Source organism: Crassostrea angulata, chromosome 7 (genome assembly GCF_025612915.1).
Source record: "Crassostrea angulata isolate pt1a10 chromosome 7, ASM2561291v2, whole genome shotgun sequence".
Taxonomy (NCBI): domain Eukaryota; kingdom Metazoa; phylum Mollusca; class Bivalvia; order Ostreida; family Ostreidae; genus Magallana; species Magallana angulata.
In genome coordinates, this window is record NC_069117.1 from 33,307,898 (window position 1) to 33,331,135 (window position 23,238).

Sequence of the window (23,238 nt, forward strand, 5' to 3'; positions counted from 1 at the left end):
TACTTGGCTAGTTGCTGTATCTTTTAAAGTATGATAGTTGTAGTGCTAGCTCTGAATTTGTTATGGAGTTATCTTTCCTAGTTTGGTTCAGTTGGTGCCCAATATAATCTGATACAGGCTACAGCAGACTTTCTTTCTTTTTTTTCTTTTTTTTGAAAAAATGGGAGGGTTGTTTTTCATAAATGTGTCATAAATTGTACTGCTGAAAACTGTTTTGTTGCTTGTACATACATGTATATTGACATGGCATATGTAAATCAATTCTACATGTATGTGGAACATTTTTAACTAGAAAGTTTTTAAGAGTGGCAGATGAACAAGAAAAGAAGGAGATTTGAGTGTAAACCAATAAATATTTCAACTTGCTTCATATACCTTAAGCATATTTGAATAAAATTGTGTTCATGGAAAAAAAGCCCATAAATAATCTGTATTGCAATAATATAGTTGTAAAATTATTTTTTACCTTTCTTATTAGATATTGGCAATTAATACTAATGGTAATAGAGGCTTGACAATGTTGTAATTCATATGGTATTGAAAGGAAGGAAAATCACCAGGTGCATAATTCTAAATTATTAATGGGCAATAAGAAGTTTTTAACTCTAATGGTAAACATTAATTTTATGGCATCACCACTTTTTTTTTTATTTTTTATAAAATTTATATTGCTATAGTGTTTAAGAACTTATTTTCCTCTGAATTTTCAATATAAAATAGATAAATGTCTGTTACGGGGCTATGGGTTGCTTGAAAGTCATCTCTCTCTCTCTCTCTCTCTCTCTCTCTCTCTCTCTCTCTCTCTCTCTCTCTCTCTCTCTCTCTCTCTCTCAACAATTTTGTTGCCTTTTTAATTTTCAACAGATGATATTTTGATATAGTTTGATTTTCAAATCTCTCTCTCTCTCTCTCTCTCTCTCTCTCTCTCCGTACTTTCATGTAGCTTTAAAAACTGGTAAACAGTGAGATTTAGAAACGTATAAAAAAGTTAATAGGATTCAACCACTTGTGAAGAACAGGACAGAAATTATATCGAAATAAAATAAATGTTGAAGATGGTGGCATTTAATTTGCCTTGTGAACTTAACCGTGTCTGTTTATTAACGTGTGCGATTCAATTGGCGAGAGGGCTTTGGAGTTGGTTTTTATGGCAGTGAGAAAAATTCTTTGACTTCGCGAGCGGAAAACGATCACACAACATCACTTGTTGAAGTTCAGAGGGACAAAAATGCATTTGATATAATAACTAACCCGTAATTACACAGGGAGAGAGAGAGGGAGAGAGCAAGCTCCATTACATAGTGAGATGTCTGTTTATTTATAAACCTCTCTTTCTGTACTGTGTGCACATTAAATAAAAGATAGAGAACTTCGCATTTGCGCAGCGAGCCTACTTTATTTGAATCTCCAGCAGAAGGGGGGATGTTTTGGTTCTAACAATGTGTGAACGTGTTGGATTAACTAATTATGCCGCGAGCCTCGGGTATACGCTTAACACCTGTTAGTCGCACCCGATTTAGTTATTGCCTTTGTTTCAGTCGCGAGATGGAATTGATAATTACATGTTATATACACGATTGAATCTGTCGGAATTTCGTATACAGGAGAAAGCCGAAAGAGGGATAGAGGGTTCGAAAAGTAAGAGAGAAAAATTTCACCTGTTTACGTCTAGAAATTAACGGATCTTTCATCTCTAATACAATTATCACGGACTTTTTAACCGGAACAAAAGGATTTTCGCACGTTCGTTCAATTGGCGATATCTTAACAGCCGGCGGGTGTAAGTTATGTCGTTTGGATCTTTTTTTTTAATATATCAAGATATTTTGTGAATCCGAATTAAAATTTGTCACCTTGTTGCGTTCTTGATAGAAGCGTGCAGACATTGATCAGATCACATTTTAAACGGGGACTTGCAGCGAGTAACATCCCGCTGATAGGAACAGAGCTGCTGTCTTCCTTTGAACATGGGACTAATGAATGCCATCCTGTTTATTAGCTGGGTAAGCTCATTTTATTTTTCCTTAATGAAATTGTTCATTGAATATTATTTTTTTTCTTATCAACTCTTTCGACACGAATCTGTCCAACATAACAATACTATATTTCAAAAAAAAAAAAAATAAAAATAAAATTTGACGGTTAAAAGATATTGGGAAAAATTCCCGATGTAAAGATATATGTTGTCAAAATTAACATGTAGATGAACAATATAAACACTGTGTTATCTATATGTGTAAGCAGATCTATAAAAAAAATTTTCGTCGCTTTGCTTCAAGTAAGTACTCTCTTTGATCCGCCCATGAAAACCACACACCCACATTTTATGTACATGTTTTTCCCATTCACTGACCATGTCTATATAACATCTACCCAACATAAGCCATTAAAAGAGACAATTCTCACAAAACGTGGTCGTTTTATTTCCCCCCGTTATTTTATTTTTCCAAATGGGGGGTGAACTTCTAAAATCTGTATACATATTGATGACCAAAGTGTTTTGTAGGTGGATCCTGGAATTTCTTTAAAATGAAGAAAACAATTTTTGATGCCCCCCCCCCCCCCCCATTTCTTAGAAGTTAAATATTGGTATTTTAACTATTGTGAATTATATATTAATGGCTTTGATGATCTAGATGTATGTCCAAATAAAACTATAGAGAATGTAAAGGAAATACATGTACTCATTGCTGCTGAAAATTCAAAAAACTACAACATTTTAAAGAATTTTTTTTTATAGATATAAAAGCTAACTCTCACTTGCAAAATATTCCGACGATAAAGTTTTGGTGATTATAATGATGAAAAGGCATTGCTAAAACGCATACAGAGGATGAAAAAATCTATATAACTTTGATCCTAACCGTGCATCAAACACTTTCGATCCTAGCTTGCAATGACAGTCACCTGATAGATCGAACTCCAGTATCGCAACTCTTTCAGCGAAAGAAAAAAAAGTGTTGAAGTAACAAAGTAAATATTGATCAATTGTTTTGCGATCTTTCTATGTTGTATAATTTACCTGAGCGGTATGTCCTTTGATGTTAAATTAGAAACATTACACCTGGGATACCTTTACCATGCCTTCTCGATCACAGCTAGAGGACGAGGAGCTAATGAAAGGTGATAATCATGCGCACCAAAGCCTTGTGAAGTTTCATGTTGCGTGATAAAATATTAATTTGAACAAAAGAAGAAATTCCATGAGAAATTAAAAATTAAATGCCTATCGATAAAGTAATTTTCTTTAGAGCCTTTTAGGTTCGGGTATTTATTTTTTCATCAAAGTGCTTTATGTGAGGAAGTTTTTGGAATATATACGTCTTGTGGTCAATCACCCATGCATGCGATCATTTAAAATACGGTTAATAGTTTCTTGTGCTATGGAATGGGAACTTTTTTTGTTTTTTTATTTTGTTTATTCAATGCCACATTTCAATTTGACGTAACATCAAATACATCGAATCTACGGGATAATAGGTCTGTGGCGCTCTTGGAGTGGAGTCTATTTTTATACCAAAGCTATACATAAACGATTGTATATCGAACCAATGGAAAAACTTATTGCTTGAAAAATGTGAATTGTGTTCAATTTCAATACGTATATCAAGTAACGTCTTTAAACGTCATTAAAAATACATTATATATACACAAGAAGAATATAACCGCCACATTTTCTTAAGTCATCAAAAATTTATCGTAATTTTTTTCCCTATATACCAGTAATGATTTTGATTCTGAGAAATGAATCAACGTAATTCACTTCTATTTGAACTTATCTTTTGACTTTTTACAATAACAGATTTGCATCATGGGAGTTTTATCGTACGAGGATTGCACATCGAACCCCTCCACCGACATCGCCAACTGCTGCAGCCTGTGTCCGCCCGGTCACGGACAAATCGAGAAGTGCACGAACGACACAGACACCAAATGTCACGTGTGCGAACTAGGCAAAACGTTCTCTTCGCCAAAATACGACACAAAACCCTGCAGAAAGTGTAAAACGTGCAAGGACAACGAGCGCGAAATATTCCCGTGTAACACCACGCACGACACGATGTGTGAGTGCTTGTTAGACTTCTATTTTGCAGAAGATATCAAGAAGTGTCAGCTCTGTGACTTGTGTACGTACGGATCGGGTGCCATGGTGCCATGCAGCACGCGGTCTAACACGGTGTGTAGGAAGTGTGAGAACGGAACTTTCTCTGACGTCAGGAGCGCAACGTCATCATGTCGGCCATGTTCTTCCTGTGGTCCCAACCAGTTGACCATCATGGACTGTTCAGACCAACAGGACACTATGTGTCTCGGTACGTATAACATTTCCCCACCCCACCCACTCTCCCTGGCCCCAAATCCCTTAATTCCCCAAACCCAAATCCCCACGGAATATGTGTAAATCACTTTCTGTAGCAGTAGACGGATACATTCCCTTTCTTTGTTTTTTTTTTATTTTAAAAAGTATTGGCTTGTACTTTTAACTCTTATCAGTTTGCACCAAATAGGCTGGTATAGATTTTGTTTCAGCTAGTCAGGAGTTCTTTATCCTTCGTTTGTGTTTTTATTGGGGGGGGGGGGTGAGGTATTGGGGGAAAATATCACCTACTGTCCACGTTACTTTATAATTTGATTAAAGTGACAAGTAGTTTATTTCTACTTAAATAATTAGAAATCACTCTCAAGAGACATTTAAACATTGTAATGTTATAACAGTTTCATCGAATATAGATACTCGCAGCGGAGCAATTTATTAAACATTGTACAATGTATTCCCCTTGATCGCGAAATCAATAATTAAGATACGAATGATCAAAAGAACCTATCTAAAGCATTCAAGGAAAAAGTTAACAGATGCGGCAGCCCAACTCTTCCGAGAAGACCTAGTTCAAATAATATTTTCCAATAATTGTACACGTATCATTTACATGTACTTTGAAGGACATTTAGCCGTGTGTCATCACTGCGTTTGAATTAAACTCTCGTGTCCCTAGTATAACGACTTCAATGCATATAAATTTCTGATACAACATGATCGTTAAAATTTGTGCGTTTAATTAAGAGATCACAGAGAGAGAAAAAAAAAACTAAAAACGTTTTTAAAATAGAAATCAAAGCAGACTTTAATGATTTCGCTCGATCTTTCTGCGTTCCTTTTTAACAACCTAAATGAAAATGCTAGAAATGAGTTTAAATATACATGTCAATGCTATAAACTAGAAAGAGGGAAGATATGTTTCATCTATTTTATGCAAAGTATCAAATTAAATGTCTATAAATTGTCTGAATAACAAACCAGTGCTAATCCTATTCCCAATTACAGAGACCTCGTCTCGCGTGAAAATGCGAGATTTTACTAAACGGCCATGCTGGATCGTGTTTTATCCGAATGCTTTCATCATTTTTAGATCAATTGAATATATAAAAAAAAGATATATCTAACAGATTTTTAAAGTTAATGTTTGGTGTATATATATTTTTTTCATTTTACACCAATAAAACAGGGTTTTTTGTATGTGAAATAGCAATATATGTCGTAAAACCTGAAGATAGAAGTATTTGAGTTTCCTTTAAGCCATTACTTAAATCAATTTTACGCCACGTTTACTGACATCAAACAGAATTACTGCATTCGTTATAATTTTTGGATCTACACAAACAAGACATTGATCATCGTTTGGTATATCGACATTCTATATGAGATTCTCGTTTTTCTAGCAGTCCTCTCATTTTGCCGGAATAATCTCTCAAAGGAAAAGATTTTATGTGAAGGGGGGGGGGGGGGAGGAGATTGCATACATGTATATGATACATTTTCTTTCTTTTTCATTTTACCGCTTTCATCGGTTATAATAAAATGAAAACCCGATCCTTATCCCTAGATTTTCAATGCTAAATCGGTGAAAATAGGTAATACAGAAAAAAGTTGTGAAAAATAAAATAGCATCAAGTACTAGTACGTGTAGGGGGTATGGGGGGGGGGGGGGGTTGCTGTGTAAAATGCCGAATAATAAGAAGACAGTATATCTGTGAAGTGCTTCAAAAGCTAGATCGGAAGTTTTCTATAAGCTGAATCTTTTTAAAGGAAGAAAAAGAAACCTCGCTTGTTGATTTGCCTTGGAACTCTGAACCACACACTCATAGAAGACGGAAGTTAGTCCGCCTCGTTATAAACGCGATATACTAACTAGCAAATCATCTGTTTGATTTCAGATTGTTTGAATTAAGAATATAGGATTTTTTTTCCTTTTATTTTATCGCTTTATGACTCTGACAACTGCGAGCGCCTATGTATCGAAGGACCCACAAACAAACAAAAACCCAGGAGGGAAGTGATGGTATCGTCTCATTAGAACTGTGTCTAACATTAAAAAAAGACGGAATCCTTTTCATGTTCTCGTTTCAAGATGGAGGAAAACATGTAGTCGATCAGGGATAAAGCCAGATTAACTGCATAGTCATAAAAAAAAAATCGTGGCTCCCAAAGTTTTTTTTTTTTTTTTGATGGTTGGGGAAAGGTTTGATGGACCAAGTCACGAAAACGTTTTTTTCTTTTTCTTTATGCCGCGGTTAAAGACGGTGAAGCAAAGTTAAGATTCATTTATCACAGCATAGTTGAACTTTGCAGACGCAAATTTTGCATCTTTCATGAAGAAATTGTCGAACACAATCAATACAGTACGGTCTTTTTTTTATTTTCTTCTAAGAAAATGAAATCATGAAGTTAGAAGCTAGTACAACTTGGGATGGAAAAATTCGCACGTATGCCTTGCATTTTAAACTTTTTTTTATTAGGCCGAAGCAATTAGGTCTGTTGGCAGAAATTGTTCATAATTAGCTTCTCTGTCATTATCATTTTTTTTCTGGTAAAGAATGAATCGAAGTTTTAAACATTATTTTTTTTTTATCGAAAAAGGGATGATCATGAAAACATTTGGATGCAGCATTCGTTACAAGTTCAATATGTAATATTTATGTAAATAAGTTGCAATTATTTGGAGGGTGTAAATATATTATGACAGATTTTGATTTGAGGGTAACATTTTTTTTTGCTAAAACATGGTTTGAAGTTGTTTCAGTAGATATTCCAAAATATAAAAGGTCTCAGAAATCAACCCGAGTTTGATTGGTTGAGGCAACATTACTGGATTAGGATTTTTGCAACGTGGTAAATAAAATACAGGTACCATTCAAAGCGTAAATCGGTGTCAAAAAATTGAGTACAAAAAATTATAAGCTCATCTCTCCCAAACCTTGTCTGATTTCATGCTGGCCCAATTAACTGATTTAATGAGCGTTTATTAGCAGACGACTTTATCAGAATATGATTATTGCACTTAAATAACTTACTTTTGAAGTCTGGCGTCAGGTTGTATATTTTGTGTGTGTTAATATCACGTGAATTTCACGAAAAAAAAATAATCTTCGAAGTGAACAAACATGTACACTGTATATATCTGTTGTGTTATTCGCATGAATTTTAATGTAGATTTTACGTGATGTTTCCGACCTCCGGAAAACAAATTTATAAGCATTAATATCCATTATCTTTTCTTATAATCTTCAGACAAACCCAAAGCCTTTCTCACCACCAAACAAACCGAACAACAGTCAGGGAAAAATATCAGAAAAAAGGATTTCGACGCCATTCCAATTTACTGCGCGGCTCTAGGCGCAGTTGTGCTCGGTCTCCTAGGTTACGTGTTTTTCAAACAGTATTCCAGAATCAAAGAAAAGAAGCGCCATAAAGTCCACGATCCGCATGACCATGTGGAATATTCACGAGCCTCTGGAACGGACAGCGGAGTATGTGTAGATATCACCGTGCAGTGTAAAATATGTAAGCAATAGTTATGAAAATTTTACGTACTTAAAAATGACTTTTTAATGACAAAGACAATTTTTCGGCATCAATCGCACCAGCTCGCTCTTTTCCGTTGCGTATTGGAAACATTTGACGGAGAAGGCCGAGTTTAGTCCGATTGGGATCGGCCTATGTTTGATACCAACCCGGATTCGGGATCTGTATGTCATTCTTCATTTTACACACACACACACACACAAACCAAGATCCATTCTTACACATGACTACTTATTTAAGTGCCTGAGCATAAAATTAACAAGCACATTCATTTTCTACATCAAGTTAAGTTTTATACATAGTAAAGATTTGCGTGACTTTGATGTGAGTTCCACAATGTGGTAGAGTATCCACAAAGAATCTAGGTGAGCACTGTAGTCCATGCGCATTTCAGATTGGACAGATTATTTGTATTATAATACATTTAAGCGATATTGATTTTTTTTATCATGTTTTCTTTTTACGAAGGAACGAATTATATGGTATATTTATATATTTGAATCGATTGTACAATGATTGCAAGCCAGTTTGTTCCGAGGTAACTTTTAAAAAAATTAGGGGAAAACGGCATAAATAGAGAACAAAGGAAAACCAGTAGAAATGAATTAAATGCAGGTCTGTAGCTCCCGGTCTGAAAAAAATTCTGATGGACGAACCAGGTCGTCGTCGATCCGAATTTAGAAATAAATAAGTTATAATAATAAACCCAAAGAATAAATCAATGAATACTCATAATGTTACCAAAATGAATCATCCGGCAAAACTATAACGCTACAATTGCACTATATAAATTGTGACTTTTCACGCAGGTTTTTTTTGTTTTACTGTTTGAATGTATGATTTTCGTTTCTCAGACAATGAGTTGACAAAGTACAGCGACCTTCCTATATCAAAGAGAAAGTGTGTGGAACACCAGTTAGCTAATCACCGAGGAAATTCCGGCGACTGGAGGGCGCTGGCAAGACAACTCGGTATCTATTAATTTTTAATCGTTTTTTTTTTTCTTTGTTACTGAAGTACAATTGTTTGTTATCTTTTCCTCTCTTTTTCTCACAATACACTTTGAAACGAGAGTAGTTCCTTTACACATTTTAATAGAATGCATACATATTTAAATAAAAAAACAAACAGGTTACCTGGCCCGATGAACTACTAGCAGACCTATTTAAAACTAGCTTCGGAAAACCAAATCACACACAAAATAAAGCAATAGAAAAAAGAAAAAAAAGAACAAGCAACCCTCCTCCAGCTTCTTTTTTTAAAAAAAGGTAAATAATCAATGCCCCCCTCCCTCCCAAAAAAATTCGAAAGTGACTTAGGCTGCAGCTAAAATTAAAATGAATTCAATTTTGAACGTTCTTGGATGTTATTTACATGTTTACTCCTGCGACAGCTCAAATTTCTACCTTTTCCTATCAAAACAACTTTAATACGGCGTTTCTATATTTTAGGATACTTACCAGAGAAGATAGAGCAGTTGGAATCGTACGGGGACAGCGTACACTGTTGTCAGACGATGCTACAGACCTGGGCCCACAGTAAGCGGAACACATCCCTGGGGGTGCTGCTGAAAGCCCTGTCCAACATCGGCCGCTACGACATAGTCAAAGTATTACAGGCCGATATACGGGGCCCAAAGACTGACCACAATCATGTTCATATTTTGTAGCTGACCAGTGTGATATAACGTATACAATGTATATTTATCGTGACATTATTCTTATCAATTTCAGTGACGCGTCATGACGTTCTTTTTGTAAGAAAATATGATTTACATTCCATTTCTCTTTTTTTTTAAACACATGCAGCATGTTTGCGCGAGAGTATTGGGTTTTCCCCTACCTTGTATTGTTTTACGTACATTGAACATTTTTTATGAATGAGAATCTTTCGCAAAATATTGTTCTTTTTTTTATATTTGTATGTACTGCAAGAATTCTTTTGTTTTTGCTCCTTTTTATTTATTATTGAAATTGAAGAATAAAATTTGTTTTCTACTTGCATTGATTAAGCTGTGTATTACTTTTAACACTCCCAAGCGTTCAAAATATCTACACAATTTAAGAAAGTACCGGCGTCCATCCCTTAGCTATTGTTCCTATCGGACAATTGGCTCAGTGGTAGCTCTCCCAAACACTCGGAAATCCAACCATACGTGGATATGCTAGTACATGTATATCTATATATTTCAATCTTCCTCTGCGTGGTGGTCACTTGCTGTCTCACGTTCCTCTCCACGTCACGGGCGGCGAGCCTCGTCTTCACTAATTCTGCTTCCCTCAGCAGCAGGGGGATGATCTGGTATAAAGGAAGAGAGGAGAGAGTCCTTGGGCCTTCACGTTCATCCTGCGATGCCAACCTGATCATGAAAATTAATTGTGAATAAATATACTAGTTCTTACTCATAGAACAAATGTGTATAAATTTTATAACTACAACTTTCACCTTATATATAGTAAAATGACTAATTCTAGCCATATAGAGTTTATCATTCACCAAACTTCCAAAATAATTTAATAGTCAGTGATAATTTGCGTGTGAAAATTTTTTTTTATGGCTTACCTTCAACATAGTTGTTGGTTCTCACTTTAAAGTCAAAGACGCTCCAGGATCGGGTGTGGAAGACTAGACTTTGGATCCACTGAGTCTACCAGCTCCTCTAGGTGCTGTGGACACCTGTTGGTCATGGCGTTAAAAACGTCTTCAACATGGTTCCAGGGAAGGAACGGCAATGCCATCAGCTGCTCGATGAAGACGTCGGTTGTCTAGCTCTCCCTGAAGGTTGTCGCAAGGACGCAAGCCAATTTTTAATTCTCATTAATAATATTGCTAACTTTACTATATGTCACCTACTAGTATATTTCATTTAACCAATTGTACATACCAGTAACTGCTTCAAAATCCACTGTCATCATCTCCACCTACATAAAAAATAAATAACTATTAATAATATAAACAACCAAGAAATAATCAGTTAAAATTTTAACAACAAATATAACCATTTTACCTCAACATAGTCTTCCTTGCGTCACCTAAATATCAGTGAAAACACCAATGGGAACTGCATGGATTTCCCATCTTTATGAACAAACGCATGAATGGAGAGTAGATGTCCATTGGGCTTCAGGAAGCTGGGAACAATCTGTGAAAGATTCATAATTATCCAATACGTCTTGATTAATTTATTTCGTTTATACTTAAAATAATACTGAATTTACATTTTGCTTGCCTTGAATGTGCCATCGATATTCCATCTCTTGGAGTTTCAAAGTAACCCAAACAGGTGATCCATGGCAAAGACAAGCTGCCTGACACCATCAAGTCTGATGTCAGCAAACAAGAAGTTAGGTCAGCCCAACATGAAAACACGAGCACATACATATATGGGGGGGGGGGTATAAGTACAATATTTACCAGTTTACTCAAAATCCAGATTCGATGGTTCTGTTGGTCTGAAGCCAGTTCTGTGCAGATTGACGTAAAGCTTCAAGTTTGACGTCTTTGGGGCCAGGAAACTCTGGTCATCTAACATCAAACTTATAGGCAATTCATAGCTCTATAGAAAGAGCCAGACCGAAATCTACATGCACAGTTTATCGATTGGTCGTAACCTACAGACCTAAGGAATATCACGGACTGCACGAAATAATCATGAAGATGTCCGACTCAGTCTCACGGGAGACGATTTGGCTGTTTCTTTCAGCTAAGGTACTTATGTGCATTAACAGTAATTTAGTGAATTTTACTTACTTTTTATAATCAATTTATTAATTAGTTAAAAGAAAGATGTAAATATAAACAATAAAATACTTTGTTTGATGATTCATGTGGGTTATGAAGGTAGCAATCATTGCAGAAAAATATTACATAACCCGCTAACGCGGGTTATGTATTTTTCCTACAATGTCGCCACCTTCATATCCCGAATGAATCACAAAAGAAAGCATTTTATTATATACTAGGTGCCTTTGAAAGCCTATTATCTTAGTAACTATAATGCCCGTTTCCCCTGGGGAGGGGGGGGGGGGGCTCTGAAAGGGAGGCTACTTCATGTGTATGTGACATAAGTAATACAGGTAATACTTAATTATGGTGAATCCTCGGCGATGTTCGATAACTCTTAAATGAATATTCGACTATATATAATCTGTTCATGTTTTACATTTCCTTTCACAAGTTTATTTAGCCAAGTAGTTTTAAAGAGATGTCCAATGAATGAGGTTCAGATTTTGCATAAAATTAGCAAAACAAAATGATTAAGGACGATACATGTACCGATCAGACCCAACCTAACACCAGAGTAAACCCCAACTATAAACCCCGGGTTTACTTTTTGAAAATTTGGGTCCACTCTGGGTTTACTTTGGGTTTACTTGAGAATTGCTTTTGGAGTCAACTATACGCACTGTTCAAGTGTGAAGCAGACCCGTCTTTTATCTTACCATCCTACTGCCTGCGATTCCTGCACCTTGTATATTCCGAATACACATGTAGTGTCTGCTTTCAGGGTATACTTCTGATCGAGGTATACTCTCTGTGTCCACTCTAGTAAACCCAGGGTTTAGGTGGGGTCAGAGACATAAATACATGTAACATTTATGTTATTTATGTCTCTGGTGGGGTTTACTTTGTGTTAGGTTGGGTCTGATCGGTACTGTACAGCAATATTTTGAAATTGTATACTTGACAAAGCAGAATCTTCATCATTAGCATCTACTAAAATTGACCAACAGACATGGTTTATTTCTTATTTACTTTTTAAACCCTCTCCCTCCCCTTTTTAAAAAAAAATTTATGCATCGATTGAAAAAAAAAAGTGTCCAAGGAAAACTTCAAGCAGTAAATGGGCACACTGAATTTCTGGGACCACAAAAAATTATTACCATATTATTTCTATATTATAATTCTATATAATGTTTACAAACTAGTTTTTCTTTTGATTCCTGCATCGCATGAGAACGAAATTCTCCATGATTGACAGATAGAATGTAAGTTTCAACACTGGTAGCTGTAGCAGAGGAAAGCCAAAACCAGCGCAATTCACTTTAAAGCGCCATAAATTTCAACTTTTTGACACATACGAATCTGTATTTTCGTGGTGGTCCATCCAAATTTTTCGAACCGGCCTAGAGCTACAGACCTACAGGTTACACTTTGGTTGAAAAAAAAAAGCAGCCAGCAAATTGTTTTATATTCTATCCAGTGGATTCTGGTGAATATCTTTACACATACATGTTCACATGTTGGTCAAAAAAAAAAAATCTTCAAAAATTCACAGATGCCATATTTTAATGAGAAAGTAAACTTGAAACAAGCAATTACACTTAAATATACATGTATTCCCACTATTCTTCAAATGTTGACCTATTATAATTATACTTTGTATCATTAAATCATTCTAAAAACATTAAAAAACAAAATACTAGTGAGTAATAACATAACTGAAAATGAGAAACATTAACAAGTTTTCAGATTATCACACAAAGTATAGCAGCACCTATCTGAAAACAACTGAAATAAAAAAACTAATAAATCCATCAAAATGCAATCCAAAAATTGCTGTATAGAGCACGGGAGCAGGAACGAACACACTTCCTCATATAAAAAGAGAGATAACTCGGGTCTCTAGTTGACCTGCCTGCACCTGTAGTGCATACTAAAAATTTTCAACTTGTTAAAAATTCGTTTAAATGAAATCATTTTAGGCATTTCAAACAACGCTTGTAACTGGTTTTACAGAGGCCTATGAGTTATTGCAAATCAATAAGTTGATATTAATAAAAATATAAACATAAACTTGGATGGGGTTTGTTTTGGATGGTCTTGACTCACTTCTGGATTGCACAATACATGGCTGCTAGCCCGCTACACAACAAACATTAGTACCAATACTGGCGTTCCAATAAAAGAAATGGCACGATATGAAATATAAGTAAAAAACATGAAGATGAAAATATAAAAAAACAAAACAAAATAAACTTGGGAAAAATTTTAACAAATTTCCAGTTAAGAAAAAAATCTTTAAAAAAAACAAAAAATAATTGACAACATTCAAGACAATCTGGGAAAAAATAAAAACAAATGAAAACATTTAAAGATCTTCAATAATGATTTAAGTATAAACCAACAATTGTTAACATTTTGCAGAGTTTTCATGTATCAATGTTCTAATGCATGATGATTTTTATATCAATCTTTACACTTCTTAAAATACATAATAGACATGATTTCTCACTTTTTCCCATCGAATGAATGGTACATGGTTTGGACACATCTGCAAAAAGTTCTACATACAAAACAACTATTTCTTCATTGTTGCATTAATTTACATGTAACAGAAGTGATCATGATCATTACATGAACATGTATATGTAAAAGGAAATATTTTTTTCCTCGCTTTAATAGACAACAATTTTATAGCATTGCATCAATACACTCCTAGATCCTTTGAACAAGTCAACACTTAACGATTAGTACATAACATGTTTCTTTCACACACTTCAAATTACATGAATAAAAACTGCTTCACCACAAAAAGAGTTGAGCTCATAAATTGAGCCTCACATCAACTCTCTGCAACCTTACACTACAACTTTTTGTTGTATTTAAGATCTGGAAGTAGTCTTTACATAGATCAATCCTTGTTTTACTGGTCCGTTCTCCATCTTCGTGGTGTGAAGATGTGTTGGTGTCAGAGTACACACTAACACAGGACAAACTCTTGAGGTAGTCTTTGCTACTTGTGTTTTGCTGTGTTTCCTCCATAGCAGAAGACTCATCCAATTCAATATCAGGAAGGTTATCACTCCAGATGTCCGACTCAGGCTTTCTGCTTTGGTGCTTATTCTCCAGCAGCAGGAGATTTTGTGTAACTTCATTCATAGCTTTCTGTTCCTCACCTGATGTCTCAGCAGACGTATTTTGGTCTCCACTGACTGCATGGGGCTCAGTTCCGCAGCCATGCTGGACCGATTCTTCAGTAGTATTTTCTGTAACAAAAAAAGAATTCAAACCAATATCTGGCTCTGATCTGCATCCTTCTGAGGATCCTCCTTCATCTGGTGCATTTTCTTTATCTTGTTCTCCATTGCCTTTACCACTGCATGGAGAATGAATATTCTGTAGAACTTCATCTGTCTCGGGTGTAGTACAGCCTTTAGAAGTATTCTCCCCTTCGTTTTTACTCATCTCAACTTCTTCAGTCTTTGTTGATGTTTCACTGTTTTGATCCTCAGGTTTTTTTGTGGACGCCATATCCTTTTGTACTTCTTTACTTACACCATCTTCTCTCCCATTGGCAGGGTCTTTAAGAGCAAAGAGAAGCTTGTTTATGTTCATGGATTCCTCCTCCACTTCATGATCTGATCCACTTCCGGAAGAAAACTCTACATTATCTGCTAGCTGTTTAGCGATCACCTTTTTAATATTCACCGGCTCCAAGTTTTGTTTTCTGGTTATTCTTTTTAATATTACTGAGCATGCCTTTAGTTTTGGAAGTTCTTGTTTCTCTGCAACTTTGCTGGTATCTCCTGCAACTTTTGATTCAGCCAATGGGGGAACTTGTAAGAACCTCCGTAGACAGTACAACTCATCATCAACAACTTTGTCCAAGTTGCTAACATTTAAGGCAGGATTGTGAATCTGATTGGGCATGTTGGCCACCCCACTATGCATCCAGTTGTGTCCGCAGTGTGATACAGAGTCTGGATCTAACCGTGACAACTTTACACTGCAGGGTCGTACAGAAGACTCACTATCCTCACTCCCCTGGTCTATCCATTTTCTTTTCTGACTTTTTCTGGAGTTAGTTCTAGTAGTCTTCAGAGTTTGTCTTCTTGTGCTCCACTTGGACAAACTAGACAAGGAGTCTCCACTTTTCCTCCTTTTTCTTGGAGGTAGTGAGGGAACACGAAAATCTGACACACTGTTTAATTCTTCTCTTCTCTGATTCTCGGTCTTTAAGACTGAATTCTGTTCAGACCTTCTGGTCAGGTTTTTCACGATCTTGTCGAACATTCCTGGCGTTTTATTTATGTAACTTGCAATAGTATCGCCACTTAACCTTCGAACACGTACACTACAGAGTTTTATGCGTGATGACTGACTGGATTTCAAAGCTTCATGACAACTACTTCCATTCCTTTTCTTTTTTCTCTCTGTCTTATGACCAGCTATCTCTAAGCTGACATTTTCATGACAACCTCCATTTAACTTCATTTCTCTCAATGACCCTCTTTTTGACTCTGATGAGTAACATGCATCTTTTCTGACTTTTTCAGAAGAACTACTGGAACATAAAGGTTTATTCATGGATTTCATGAATTTTTCCTGCCAGGAATGAACACTTACAGACTTGCCATGTGTGTTAACTTCACTCATTGTTTCAAGAGACTGTTTTGCTTCCCTTCTTGGCCTTCCTGCTGATGAAGAACTTGCATTCCTCCTGGAATTTCTCCCCGATCTTTGCATTTCTTGGTATAATTTAGGTGCCAAGGGGATTTTGAAAATATCTGATCCACTAATTTTCTTGCCACCATCCGATCTTTGATTTTCTATAACTTTTGTAAATGACTCATCACAATCAATTTTCTGTAGGCTAATGGTGCATTGTTTTAACAGAGAAGACAGATTGCTGGGACAAATTCCATGTACTTTTTCTGGTACTTGAGAATATAGAGACTTATCTCCACTGCCCACCTTGTCCACTTTTATTCTAGCATTCCTTGGATTTGACTTATGTCTAAAATTAACTTCACTGACAGTTTCATGCATCTGAGTTCTTAATGTTCTCTGTTTTACTGGTGACTCTTTCAATCTTCCTTCTCCTCTTGATCTGAGTGGCCTTGAACATTCATTGTCTTTTTCTCGTAGTTGCAATTGATTGATAGCACTGAATTTTGCACATTTAGCAGTTTTCTTAACAAAATTATTCACTTTGGGTTCTGATGAAATACTACTATATTCTGAATTAGAAGACTGCCTCATAGATCTCTTCTTAATGGATTTAGATTTCAATGGACTTGTCGGAGCTTTGAAGCTGTCGCTCTTTTCAGATTGTGCTTTTTGTGGCGATATTGCACCACTTGTGTAGCTTGCAATGGTGTCCCCACTCAAGCGGCGCACCCGAACAGACAAAGCCTTCATAATAATCATACTTCCAAACTTCTCAGGAGAACTGCCAGAAGGTTTCTGTTTATCATTCAGAACTTCTTCTGAGACTTTTTCTGTGTTTTCCTGATCCAACTGAGGACTTTCTAAAGAGGATGCCAATTCATCTCGGGAGCAAGAAAGGCCAGAGGTATGAATCATTTCTGATGATTGCTTTGCCGCCATTTTTTGGGGGGTTAACCCCCCTGAATAAACAGCTATGGATTCTTCACTAAGTCTTCTGACTTTTATAGAACACTGTTTAATATTTCCGAACAAATCTTCATAGTTTAATTCCTTACAGGCACTCTCATTCTTATCAACACTAGTCTCCAACAAATTTCTTGAGTTTTCAATTTGGTCTTCTTCATCATCTTTTGAAGCAGACGACAAAATGTCATCTCTTCCTTGAAATTTGTTTCTTTTCTCTGTATTTTTATCACCGTTGTCCTTATCAAAACTAGTTACTGTTTCAAACAAATTTCTTGAGCTTTCAATAGAATTTTCTTTATCTTCTCTTGAAGCAGATGACAAAACGTCTTCATTTCCTAGAAATGCGCTTCCGTTCTCTGTATCTTTCTCTTTACCAGGAATCTGGATTATCTCATCGTCGTTCAAATTGACTGTCTCTTGCAAGTCACCAGAATCTCTGTTTTCATCATTGTCTTGGACCAATTTTAAACACACTGGAAATGTGGACTGAATATCATCAGAAGTACAATTATTGGAGATATTGGAATTCCCATTTTCACTAGGAACATGTTCTTCTACCACTACCAAGGATTTATCCAGGTATGAATTTTCAGTACATGCATTAACCGATCGAACTGCTGAACAATCACTCGACAAGTTTTGCTCTCTATCATTTGTCTCTCCGTCGATTTTTTTACTTTTGTCCTGCTCAATCTCTTCAGGTTTTCCTTCCATACTTTTATCTCTACCTTGCTTTGTTGTCAGCCTTTCAGGGTTTGGGCTTTTGGGACTCCTTTCATCTGACTGCTGCTTCCTCAATAGCCCTCCATCAATCTGATCTGATTCTGGTGAAGTTTCAGTTGCAGAAACATCATCCTCAGAAACCACCAATCCAGACATCTCCCTACAAATGGCCTCAAGTTTGGTGGGTGAACAAGTGGTCCCCTTCTTTCGTCTTTTCCTCTTCTTGATTTTCCTCAGATACTTCTTGTCTTTGAGTTTATGTCCAGGATAAGTCGTTCCTGCCGACTCTATGCCGATCTGAAAATCAATCTCTTCGTATTCTTTCTGTTTATTGGCCTCAGCAGATCTCAGTCTAGAATTACTATCCGACTCTTTAGTATGCTTGACATCAAGCCTGGTAATGCATGTACTATCATTAATGATCAAACCTTTGTTTGACTTAGTTTGATCAGTGGCCTCTGTGGTCAAATGATCCCCAGCTTCATCTTCTTCTGTAGAGGGACTGATGGAATATCCTAGTTCATAGAGAATTTCGTCAGACACGCTGGGACTTCTTATAGGCTGCTCCCAGTTGCTTTGATTATCAGACACACTACTCATTGTCGACCAGCCCTGCTAAAGTTCTCCTCCATCCCTATTAAGGAGAAAAAAAGACATTTTAGCTTACCATGACACAAATATACAATTTTGAAGTTTCATATTCTGCTTAAAAATATATAACTGCATACATTCTGAGCATTTTTTGTACAATGTAGATATAAAAAAAAATATTGTGCATGTACATGGATCATGATCTTAAGTCAAGTCTATGTAACTAAAGAACATTGTCCATCATGATGTTGTCAAATGATTTTTGCACAAGCTTATAGTTTAACTGATGCATTATTATGTATCAGTACGTATCAATTTGCTTTTTCTCATATGAGTTTCGTTTTTGCAAATATGAGTTGTATTAAATCACAATACCATAAAGTGTAGTTTTTAAACCTTATGAGTCTGCATTTCTAAATCAACCGCAAGATGAATTAAAGTGAAAGTGAACTGTTTTAATGCCACTTAATTTTGTTGACACACATTAAGCAACCAAATTTACCCTGTCTAAAGTAGTGTAATATCGTAAAATGTCCTTTAAACAATCTTCAATCTTTAAAACCTTGTATTTAAAATTTGTGCTTGCTGTGCATAACATTTTAAATTTAAGTATGGTTTTGCAGCATATGTTTCTTGATCTGTACATGTCCATTCTTTACTAATGAGACATATATAAAGTAAAGATATATCCTTTTTTTTACTTCACATCTATGCACGTCAAATTCTGCGTTGATATAGACAGCGACATAAATATATGTCTCTGATAGATGAGGAAACTTAATATACACTGGAGAAAAAAAATACCCATACATAGTTTATGGAGCCCATGAAAAAATTCTTTAGATCCTTAAATTTGTAATATAAATACGCTGTGTTTGGTATTACCCATGGTTTTATATACCTAGTTTCTAAGTCGATATTAATAAGGCATCAACTTCGATCGGTTTCTTGGACAACAGCGGCGCAGCACGGAACACGACAGGAAATTTATTTTTTACTTTCGACTTTAGTTGAATACCGATCCCGACTAAAATACAAATGCAGACTTCATCACTTTTGACGCAATAATTGAATTAATTACTACTACTTAGACTGAACTTTTATTTTTGCAAGTCGATTTAAACGTGTTTCATTTCCTTCTTTAGAGGCCATTTGCCATTTATAGAGTAGACCAGGTCCCTGAGTAGACCAAGAGCATGCGTCTCTGCCGTACTAGATGTTTCAGTGACTATATAAAAATAATAAAATACAGAATAAAAACCCATGTAATATATGGGTGAAGGCTATACATATATTTATATACCTGTCCACTTCTCAAAAGAGATTAATCTATGGACGATACTGAAAGACTGGATCTTGCGTTTGAACTATCAAATGATGTTGCAAGAACAGCTTCAAATGGTAATTAATGGCGATAGGACTGAAATTCTTATATAAAATGGCTTCTCTGGCTTCATCGTTTAATGAACTCAACTATTTCACCGCAACTGTACAAATGATGTTTTAGAGAAAGAAACATATTAATACGTGTATTAGATACGATTTTTTATAAAAAAAAATTTAAGTTACTAGAAAAATAAATTGCGTCGTGTGCCGATGATTCTTTTCTTTTCATATTTTGATATACATTGAACTGATCTTTATGACAGATATAGGCCATAGCCCCCCCCCCCCCCACTTTTTTTTTGCAAAATTAGACCTAACCATTATAGGCACATTGCATCAGGGAGGGGCCTGTTGTAGGCAGGATATTCTACACACCTCCTCTTGTTGGTCACATGACGAACTTGACTTTTTTTGGGGGGGGGGAGGGAAGGGGGGGTTGGAACTCAATAAATTAGTCATTGTATAGCTTCTATAGGTTTCTTATATTTAAAGTTTAATGGCATCTTCCTCTTTCCTGATATGATATCTCTCTATTGATGACGCAATCATCTCAGTGCAGACGACCTTGCTGCTGATCCCTCTAAAACACACAGATGCTTGAGGACAGGATCCACCCCCCCCCAGATTATAGACCCCCCGGGACACAAATATTTTGAAAAAATCAGACCCTCTACATGTATAATACAAGAGAGGGTCTGATTTTATTCAAAAATGTTTGTTTTATGTAATTTTGGGCAATGGATGAATAAATTAGATTAGAAATATGTCATAAAAGGATAATTTACTAAAAAAAAAAAATAAAGTCCCGGGGGTCTATATATTGGGGGTGGGGTGGAAGGGGGGTCGATCCTGTCCTCAAGCACCTGTGCTAAAACAAAGTCTGGTGGGTCATTGTAAAAGAAGACGGGAATATCACGGGACTCAATAGTACATGAACTACCCTGTAGGGCTCATGATTGGACGAAGGATGTAGATTTGTAACGCGGCCCTATAGAAACACTTACCGAGTCCGACCTACGAAGACGTCTTTAAACCAATGCAATGATTTTTTTTCTCGTTTCTATACGCTTATGAGGTATTTTGTCAAAAGCTTTTGAAAGTTTAGTAATTAGATGACACCTTCTCGTCTTTTGAGTTGATGTTGTAAGCTAAGTCCTAAACTAGCCGATTCTCACAATTAAGAACGTCTGTTATACAGCTGTCTCACGATATCGATGTTGCTGCACATGTTCTGTACCTGCATTTTGCATGTCACTGTTGCTGCAGATCTGTAGCTCCCTGGTTGAAAAAAATTCTCCAATTTTTTTTTCAACGTATTTTTTTAACCAGAGAGCTTCAGATCTGCAGCTATTGTCACTGCTGTTGCATTGACTAATCGATAGTTTTCTCCACGTTTTTCTTCTTCCATTTTCGTAGATTTGAAACCACAATCGCCGTTTTCCACGCTGTTGGTATGAATTTCCGATTGATAAAAAGCATGAAAGAGACCCTAAAACATTGAATCTGGGACCCTGATCGTCCATCCGAATCTTTTCAGACCGGGAGCTACACATCTGCAGCTAATTGAAGGTTAAAGAACAAATCTCTCACTTTTTTAGTCCAATAGTGACTGATATGGCATGCCATCACATGGTCTAAAATTTTAGTCCGGGATTGTATCAGTTTCTCCTTTGTTGAAGTCGGAGGAAAACTGTTAATTTCAGATGTTGGTTTTCAATATTACTATATTGGTTTCTACGAGCAAAATAATAAACCAGCCTCTCCCCTTTACACTCGTTAACTCTTAATTCTTGAGAAAAAATTATCAAACTTGGGAGAATTCGAACTTCTTAATGTATTTATTAACAAGAGGCCCATAGGCAACATCGCTCACCTGAGCAACAATGGGATTAGTTTCTGAGAAGAATTTGAAAGATCTACTCTATATATTCCTATCTAAAAATTAATCCCCCCTTTTGTGGTCCCACCCTACTCCCGGGGGTCATGATTAAACAACTTTAAATTTACAGTACCCGAGGATGCTTCACCATACGTTTCAGCTTTCCTGGATGATTAGTTTCTGAGAAGATTTATTCTATACATTCCTATGTAAAAATTCACCCCCCCCCCCATTATGGCCCACCTTACCCCCAGGGTCATGATTTTCACAACTTTGAATCTACAATACCTGAGGATGCTTCCACATACAGGCACGTAGGCACATATCGAGGGGGGGGGGGGGGGGCGGCAGCTATACTTTTAAATTTAATTTCACTGTTCTTTTCCTTATTTTCAATTCATTTTTACATGGTCCCAGAAAAGTGGGGGGGGGGGGCAGGCAGCCACTCCCCACCCCCTGATGCTACGTGTCTGACATAAGTTTTAACTTTCCTGACTGATTGGTTTTCTGAGAAGATTTCCTCTAAATATTCATAAGTAAAAATTCAATCCCTGATTTCCCCCGATTGTGGCCTCTCCACACCCTTCCCAGCTGATTAGTTTATGAGATGATTTTTTAATTAAAGCTGTTTTTCTAAATATTCCTATGTAAAATCCCCCCCCCCCCCATTGGGGGTTTCAACTTTCCTGGCCAAATGGTTCACAAAAATAATTTTCAATAATTTCTAATTTTCTCCCCCTTGTAAAACGGTGTGGTCCTTAATTTTCACAATTTTGAATTCCCTTTGCCTAAGGGTGCTTTGTGCCAAGTTTGGTTGAAATTGGCCCAGCGGTTCTGGAGAAGATGTTAAAAATGTGAAAAGTTTAGATGGATAGACAGACTGACGACAGCAAAATGTGATTAGAAAAGCTCACTAAGCTTTTTGCTCAGGTGAAAGCTCACTTGAGCCTTCAGCTCAAGTGAGCTAAAAATTCTTCAATATATATAATAATCCTTAATTGAATATCATAATACAGGACTTCCTGCATCACTGGGGCCCTAAGATGATCCACAGTTTCACTATCTTTAATTTCAAAAGCATGTGCCTCAGTTTGTGCCTTGGGTCCTTTCTAATACGATTTATTTTAAGAAATAAAATATACAACATGACTATTTTATGTTGTACATTTTATTTGTTAAAATAAATTATATTAGAAAGGACACTGGCTACGTGGCTATTAATGGCTTTGAGGTTAAGCTAGGTATTTTATTTCTCTGAAAAGTTTGTCAAATGTGATTCTGTTTGATAGTGATGAGGAGTTACGTTCCCATACTCTTATATCCTAATGTGTTGTGAATTTTTTAACCTCTGCACATTAGCCATTTCTGGCACTCCCAGTGATTTTGTGAAACCTTAAAACATGTATATATTTCTATCCCTGATGTTTTTTTTAATTTC

General features: G+C 36.2%; 2 protein-coding genes and 1 pseudogene across 3 annotated transcripts; 1 reads left to right on the plus strand and 2 right to left on the minus strand.

Moving 5' to 3' along the window:
- The first annotated feature begins 1,025 nt into the window (after window positions 1-1,025).
- LOC128156123 (tumor necrosis factor receptor superfamily member 16-like) lies at window positions 1,026-9,858 on the plus strand. 2 transcript variants are annotated; one of them, XM_052818143.1, is made up of 6 exons: window positions 1,026-1,780; window positions 1,876-2,003; window positions 3,803-4,313; window positions 7,568-7,840; window positions 8,716-8,832; window positions 9,313-9,858. In XM_052818143.1, exons 2-6 carry the CDS (start codon window positions 1,968-1,970, stop codon window positions 9,528-9,530), a joined length of 1,155 nt encoding a protein of 384 aa, XP_052674103.1. In that variant the 5' UTR covers window positions 1,026-1,780; window positions 1,876-1,967; the 3' UTR covers window positions 9,531-9,858. The 2 variants fall into 2 exon arrangements, with proteins under 2 accessions (XP_052674103.1, XP_052674101.1); XM_052818141.1 differs by having other exon boundaries at window positions 1,027-1,780; window positions 1,873-2,003.
- Window positions 9,859-10,072: 214 nt separating this feature from the next.
- On the minus strand, window positions 10,073-11,018 carry LOC128191314 (uncharacterized; annotated as a pseudogene).
- Window positions 11,019-13,132: 2,114 nt separating this feature from the next.
- Window positions 13,133-19,642, minus strand: LOC128156010 (uncharacterized). The gene is made up of 2 exons (XM_052817962.1): window positions 19,437-19,642; window positions 13,133-18,578 (listed from the first exon to the last, which is right to left on the minus strand). The coding sequence occupies exon 2, from the start codon at window positions 18,542-18,544 to the stop codon at window positions 14,408-14,410; it is 4,137 nt and encodes a 1,378-aa protein (XP_052673922.1). The 5' UTR covers window positions 18,545-18,578; window positions 19,437-19,642; the 3' UTR covers window positions 13,133-14,407.
- Window positions 19,643-23,238: the final 3,596 nt, after the last annotated feature.